Source organism: Netta rufina, assembly GCF_964035555.1.
Source record: "Netta rufina genome assembly, chromosome: 18".
NCBI classification, from domain to species: domain Eukaryota; kingdom Metazoa; phylum Chordata; class Aves; order Anseriformes; family Anatidae; genus Netta; species Netta rufina.
Genome location: NC_140142.1, coordinates 1853445 through 1861265, shown reverse-complemented (window position 1 = coordinate 1861265; position 7821 = coordinate 1853445). Strand labels below are relative to the sequence as shown.

General features: G+C 49.8%; 1 protein-coding gene across 1 annotated transcript; it reads left to right on the top strand.

Annotated features, from left to right (window-relative positions):
- Window positions 1-5588: 5588 nt before the first annotated feature.
- LOC311216116 (olfactory receptor 14C36-like) lies at window positions 5589-6518 on the top strand (the record flags this gene model as incomplete). The annotated part of the gene is made up of 1 exon (XM_084297661.1): window positions 5589-6518. One exon carries the CDS (start codon window positions 5589-5591, stop codon window positions 6516-6518), a length of 930 nt encoding a protein of 309 aa, XP_084153787.1.
- Window positions 6519-7821: the final 1303 nt, after the last annotated feature.

Genomic DNA, 7821 nt, shown 5'->3' with positions numbered 1-7821 from the left:
TGACAGGTATGTGATCAGATCACAGGCCACAAGGAGGAGCTGTCTGGGAATGCTGGGATGGGATCAGGTGTGCCTCAGGATCTGTTGGGCATGCAGGAGGCATGTAGATGTGAAGGAGGCTGGGAGGTCACTTCTGTCTCTGGAGGTGACGGACCTCCAGGAGGAATGTGGCACAGATAGGGACCGTAAAGGTCAGAAGCATGCACATGGCATTGAAGATGATGGTGAGGCATCTTCTGTTGTGGTCAGGTGAGAGACCACAGGAAGGCTGATGGGATGGGAGTCATGCCTGAGGTAGAGCTCGTGAGACCATAGAATCAGAGAATGGCTCCTGTTGGAAGGACTTTAAAGATCACTTATTGCTAACCCCCTGGCCATAAACAGGGATGCTCCCCCTATGAGATCAGGTTGCCCAGGGCCCTTTGCACAGGAATCCCTTCCTCTGTTGCATCAACTACATCTCTCAGCTTGGTGTCATCTGCACACTTGCTGAGGGTGCACTCGACCCCACTGTCTATGTCACTAATAAACATATTAAACCATATGGGTCCGAGGACAGACCCCTGAGGTACAAGACTCACCACCAGCCTCCACTTGGACATAGAGCCATTGAGCACCACTCTCTGGGTGTGACCTTCAGGCCAACTCCTTACCCACTGAATGGTGCACCCATCAAATGTGTATCTCTCTAATTTGGAGACCAGGATGTCATGTGGGACCATGGCAATGGTCTTACAGAAGCCCAAGTAGATGACATAGGCTGGTCTTCTTTTGTTGTCTGATGTGCTCACTCCATTGTTAGAAAGCCACCAGACTGGCCAGGCACCATTTACCCTTTGGTGAAGCCATTCTTGTTGTCTCGGATCACCTCTTTGTGCCTTGACACTGATCCCAGGAGGATCTTTTCCATGATCTTTCGAGGCACAGAGGTGAGGCTCACCATTCAGTAGTTCCTTGGGTTATCCTTTCTACTCTTTTTAAAAATGGGAGTGATATTTCCCTTTTTCCAGTCACCAGGGACTTCACACAACTGTCAGGACTCTTCAGATATGATGGAGAGAGGCTTGCCAACTGCATCAGCCAGTTCCCTCAGGATGCTGGGATGCAAGTCATCAGGTGCCATAGACTTGTACTTGTTGAGTTCCATCAGGCGGTCTCAAACCTGCTCTTCACTTAGAGTGGGTGGGACTTTGCAACTCCAGCCTCCATCTATGGCTTCAGGGAATGAAAGACTTGGGAAGCCTGACTGGCAGGGAAGACTGAGGCAAAGATGTTACAGAATCACAGAATCACAGAATTTTCTAGGTTGGAAGAGACCTCAAGATCGAGTCCAACCTCTGACCTAACGCTAACAGTCCCCACTAAACCATTTCCATTTGTTGTTGAGTCCCTAAGCCTTCTCCATGTCTGTCATTACCAGTCCACCCTTCTCATCCATCGCAGGGGGTACACTCTCCTTCGCCTTTATTTTCTGAGCGATGTATCTCTAGAATCTCTTCTTATTATTCCTTGCATCCCTTGCCAAGATGAGGCTTACTCACCAAATTGCCTTCCGTGGACACTAGTATTAAAACGCTCTATTTATCCCTCGATTTCTTGGCAGACCTAAATAAAATGCTAAACTACAGAGCTTGCCTATACCCTAACCACAGAAGAATAACAAACATTCCCAAAAAAACCTCTACTTACTCTCTAATTCAGAAAAGTGAGTCCTAGTCCCTAAGGGACTAGGGATACGTGAGCTCTGCTTCGGGATCTCCTGCCCCAGCAGGAGGAATGTGACTGTGGCAGGGACTGTGAGGTCACTTCTGTCTGTAGGTGGCAGATCATGCTTGGCTTCTCCCTGGGAGCTGCACTTTTGGGCTGACATCTGGCAGTGGCCCTGCTAGGCCAGCAGAAGGCACCTGCTTGGCATGCTGACTGGGGGATCCCCTCTGCCTCCAGACCCAGGACGACCCAGACAGAAAGAAGGTCCCCAGATGGGTTGTCCTGTCCCTTCTGCTTGAGTCCATGGCTGGGCAGCAGCAGGCACAAGGCTTGGCTGTGTGTAGCCAAGAAGCTGCAAGGCCAGCAGCAGGCCCCTGGCTTGGAAGCTGCTGCTGAGGTGACTTGTGTGTGGTTGGCTGAGAGGCCGCAAGGAGCCTGCTGGGTTGGGATGCCTACTTCAGGAGTGGTTTCCACCCTGATGGAGCTTTCTTTGGTAGTAGGAAAGAGCAGGAGAGAAAAACACTGCTACAAAATGTGCATTGGAAGGATGGCACTGGCCATGAGGAGGAAGAAATATCCAGGGAAACAATTGGTTTTGTTGCTAATAACAGAGGCAAAGAAGGCATTAATGTCTCAGCCTTTGCCTCATTCCTTGTTACCAGGTTTTGCCCCCAAAATCCAATAAAGCATTATGATTCTCCCTAATCTTCCATCATTTAAAGTATTTTTATTATTATTTTTATTTTTATTTTATTGTCTTTGACAGTAATAGATGGATTGAGCTCCAGCTGGGCTTTGGCCCGTCCAGTTTTGACCTGCACAGCCCCTTAACATTCAGGACATGACTACAGAGAAACTGACAGCATGCATGAGAAGAAAGCACAGCAACTGTGGAACCTGGCAGCCTTCCATCCCCTACCTTCTGTGACTGTGTTGCAATTCCATTCAAATGTTTACTCCTGAATTATCCAAATATCCCTGCAACTCTTGCTGGTGCTGCTGTCTAGTCAGATATAGCACAATTACACTAAGGTTGACCTGTCTGCCTGCTCACATTAACAGCTGATAGAATGGAGCATCACTGCGGGTGAACCTTGAGAAATTGCCAGATTTTGACTTCAGAAAACACTTGACTTTAACATGGAGAAGAGCCCAGCCCTGTACCAGAGGAAGAGAAACCCCACACATCAGGGCAGCCTCAGATACTGCTGAGTGAGCAGTGCCCAGGAGGAGGAGGGCCTGGGCACCACGAGGGATGCCATAGGAGCAGTGGTGCCTGCTAACCAGGAACCAGGGCAGCTTCCTACAGAGCTGTCTTATGAGGAGCATGGCCACCAAGAAGATCTGAGTTATCACGCTCATCTCAGATCTGCTGTGACACCACAGAGATAAGGGTCTGCAGCCAAAAAGGAAAGATGTGGAGGTCTCAGAGTCCCTAGGAAAGCCATGTATAGACAGGGTAGAGGGCTGTGGCAAGGCTTAAAGTCCCAACAGGACTAGGTCTTTGTGTTCATATCTATGGCTGTTTTCTCTGCCACTGACGCCCATGAGGAGACAGCTGATCATTAAAGCACCAGGGCCTCATTGCCTCCTCACCCACCACCTATGAACCAGGCAGGGGTCGTACCATTCTCCTGCACTTGGCCATGCACATCCCCATCTCCTATTGCCCCACAAAGAGCCCTGAGCAACCTGTAAAGGAAAGGATCTCCCTTCCGAAGCACTTGGGATCAAGGCCTGGCCTTTGTGCTTGGTCACACACATCCAATTTTCCTACACATCAGTGTCACTTTCACATTGCCTTTGTCTCCTTGTCCTCACTGCCTCCAGTGTTCTGCTCTAACGAGCTCCAAGGGAGGCTGTGTCAGTGCTGGCCCTCAGGGGGACACTGCAGGAAACTTGCCTCTGACTTGGACTTCTGGAGAGCTGTCTTCAATTGTCTCTGAGTGCCTGAGGTTCGTGGGCTCATCAGCAAAGCCCCCAGAGGGGTGATTGCAGTGCCTTGGTCTGGTGCTGTGCTGCTGAGCTGGGCCGGGCTCGTGGGACATGAAAAAAAAAAATTTCAAAAAGTCCCATGAAGCACAGAGAGAACTGTGCCCAGGAGCAGCTCCTCTGCACAGCGCAGCAGGGCTGGGGGCTCTGACCGCAGCTGGCACACAGACAGGAGAGAAGGAGAGAGGGCTTGGAGGCACTGAGGAGCGCAACAACAGAGGGCAGCGTGTGGCAGGACACATCTGCAGGCTCTTGACACCGTGAGGCTCTGGCAGCAGGGCACTGCAGGTGGGGTTGCCAGAGGGGTCTTCTGCAGCTGGCACATCTGATGGCTGATAGTATCTGTCAGGATGGGTCATATTCTACCTGTAATGTGGCACAGAAGATGTTTTAGAGAATGGTATTTTTGAGGGGGCATTTTAGCAGGAAGACCGAGTCTTGGTTTATCTGAAATGGAAGACTTGCTTGGATTCTGTGCTTTCAGATTCTTGGTGTGGAGGGGAGGCAGGGTTCATGACAATGAATTGTCTGGATTGTACAGGAGACTGAGACTCCAAGAGTATTGCAGGGAGAGATCAACATGGCAGCAATTAATGTGATCAAATCCCTTCAGGCACCTCAGCCTAAAGACTGAAACAACAACGTTTGTTGTCTCCTCAGGGCTTATCAGGTCTTCAGGAGCTACAACCCCTGTGATGTCCTGTACTCAGGAAGCACACAGCTTGTGGGATGGGGTCTGTGAGCATGGACAGGGAGGGGATGTGGGGACACAGAACCAGCTCCCAGTAGGGACATAGATACAAGCAGGGACATGGGCAGGCAGTGAGAGGGAGCTGCTGCCAGAAATGCTGTGCGAGGGAGGGCTCAGGCACCTCCCTGCCATCCCCTGCAGGGCAGGCACCTTCCCTGGGACACCCCCTGCTCTCCTCTCCCACCAGCACAGCCTCTGCCCTCAAGCCCCTAGTGTCCCCAGCAGGAGCTGCCTCGTCTGCAGGCAGAGCTGCAGCAAAGGAGGGTCTGCTGAGTGTCCGTCTGTCCCTCCCTGGCCTTGCCTCCCCTGGCAGCAGCACGCTGGCATTCCTCCTGGCTTCTCCAGCTGGCCGTGCTGCTGCTGGTCTTGTTCCCAGGCTGTCTGGGGATGGGGGTTTCACATGCCCATGGAGTGAGCCCTCGGTGTGCCTGGGGGAAGGGGAGTACGGGGACAGGGTGAGGGGTGTGGAGATGGGCACTTTGAGCCTGGATTCCTCTGCTCTCAGCAGGGTCTTTGCTCTTTTCAATCAAACATGTGAGTAGAACTTTCCTGCAGCTCTCACAGGGCAGCTGAGACCGTACTTGATGGACAGAGTGGCTGTCCTCCCTAAAGAACACTATGCACTAAAGTGACAGTCCCTTTTTCTCTGATAATGATCTACAAGGATTCACTTTCAGTCCAGCAGAAATAGCCAGGATCTGTGGCTCAGAAACATTCCTCAGGAGTGGTGGGACAGCTGAAAGAAACAAAACAAAACAAATAAATATATATATATATATATAAAACGCCTCCACAGCTCTGCTCTGTAGTTTGGTGGACAGTGAGCAACACTGGGGCAAAACATTTTCAGATCAGGAAGGAAGTGAAACCAACATTTCCCCATGTTCCTCTTCACCTCTTGCTGTAGGACAGGGCTGACTCCTGCAGTGCCCGTAGAAGAGGCCCCTGTTCCAACAGACTCCGTCAGGCAGAATGAATCAGGATGCATGAAAGGGATCTGCCAAATGTCTGCCAGAAAGTGTACAATATACGTGATGATTTTAAATGAGAAATTGAATTAATTTCCCTCTGATACATTTCTTGTACTTTATTACGCTCATCCTCTTCTTTGTTCAGGACCACATCCCGAAAAAAGCAGATGTCCAACAGAAGCACCATCACTGAGTTCCTCCTGCTGGCATTCGCAGACACGCGTGAGCTGCAGCTCCTGCACTTCGTGCTCTTCCTGGGCATCTACCTGGCTGCCCTCCTGGGCAACGGCCTCATCCTCAGTGCCGTAGCCTGCCACCACCGCCTCCACACCCCCATGTACTTCTTCCTCCTCAACCTCGCCCTCCTCGACCTTGGCTGCATCTCCACCACTCTGCCCAAAGCCATGGCCAATGCCCTCTGGGACAACAGGGCCATCTCCTATCAAGGATGTGCTGCACAGGTCTTTCTCTTTGTCTTCTTGATGTCAGCAGAGTTTTCCCTTCTCTCTGTCATGGCCTATGACCGCTATATTGCCATCTGCAAGCCCCTGCACTACGGGAGCCTCCTGGGCAGCAGAACTTGTGCCCACATGGCAGCAGCTGCCTGGGGCAGTGGCTTTCTCAATGCTGTCCTGCACACGGCCAACACATTTTCCCTGCCCCTCTGCCAAGGCAATGCTGTGGAGCAGTTCTTCTGTGAAATCCCCCAGATCCTCAAGCTCTCCTGCTCAGATGTCTACCTCAGAGAAGTTGGTGTTCTTCTAGTTAGTGGTTGCTTTGGTGTTGGTTGTTTTGTTTTCATTGTGCTGTCCTATGTGCAGATCTTCAGGACAGTGCTGAGGATGCCCTCTGATCAGGGCCGGCACAAAGCCTTTTCCACGTGCCTCCCTCACCTGGCCGTGGTCTCCCTCTTTCTCAGCACTGTCATGTTTGCCTACCTGAAGCCCCCCTCTATTTCCTCCATATCCTTGGACATGGTGATGGCAGTTCTGTACTCAGTGGTGCCTCCAGCAGTGAACCCCCTTATCTACAGCATGAGGAACCAGGAGCTGAAAGCCACACTGAAGAAACTGATTCTAGTTTTAGTATTTGCTTAGTAATGAACTGTCTCTCTTTTCTAGTTTAACTCAAGTTAATCTCAGGCAATTTGTGCCCTCTAGGTATAGCATTTGTCCTTGTTTGAGCTTTGATAGAGTTAATTTTCTTCCTAGTAGCTAGTAGAATGCTATGTTTTGGCTTAGGATGAGAAGAATGCTGATGACATGCCGATGTTTTAATTGTTGCAGAGCAGTGCTTACACCAAGGCAAGGACATTTCAGTTTCTCACTCTGTCCTGCCAGCGGGCAGGCTGGGGGTGCAGCAAGAGCTGGGAGGGGACAGACCAAGAACAGCTCACCCAAACTGGCCAAAGGTGTATTCCCTACCATCTGATGTCATGCTAAACAATAGATAGAGGTGGGTAGCTGGGGCGGGGGGGGGGGGGGGGGTGGCGGGGGGTTGGAGGAGGGAAGTGATCAGGGTTAGGCTGGGCATCGGTCAGTGGGTGGTGAGCAATTGCATTGTGCATCACTTGTTTTGTCCACATTAGTAGTAGTATTACTATTATCATTATTATTGTTATTATTATTGATATTATTATTTTCCTGTCTTAATAAACTGTCTTTATCTCAACTCACAGGCTTCACTTTCCCATTTCTCTCCCCCATCCCAGAGAGGGAGAGGGGAGGGTGAGCAAACGGCTGTGTGGTGTTTAGCTGACGGCTGGGTTACACTACAGCAGTCCTTTTGGTGCCCAACATGGGGCTCGAAGGGTTCAAATAACGACAGATCTGACCAGAGTGTGTTAAAATAAAATTGGTATAAGTATTAGACCTCCTTAATAGTTGCTAGTCACAATGCTGATTGCTTTAATCTCAAGTCTGCTGTGCCTGTTTTCCAAATTGAGTTTTATAGCACATTACTTTCCATATGTGCTCTCTGTCATGCTGTTTATTCTTTCCGGGCCCTGTTTTAAGATCGTTATGGTACTGTGTGGTGTAACAGTGGCTTATAAGATGATGAAATTTCTGATCATGACACTAACCTGGTATTTGTACTCAGTACTGTCATTGACTCTATACTTTGGAAACCATATCTTGGAAACTGTTATCAATTGCACCTCTTGCCTTTTTTCATTAGGGAGCCAATCTGTGGAGGGGAAAGGGGAAGATATTTTTTCCTACTCGTTCACTCTCCCTTTCTCCTTCACCACCCTCTTATCCTCCGAAGCCTAGTACAAATAAATCTTATATAAATCTTAAATAAATAGTCAATAAATCTTATAATGCTAAACTGACTCAGAATTTATAACAATTTGGTGACCCCGATGTGATCCTCTTGTTTCCCGAGGCTGTGAACAGC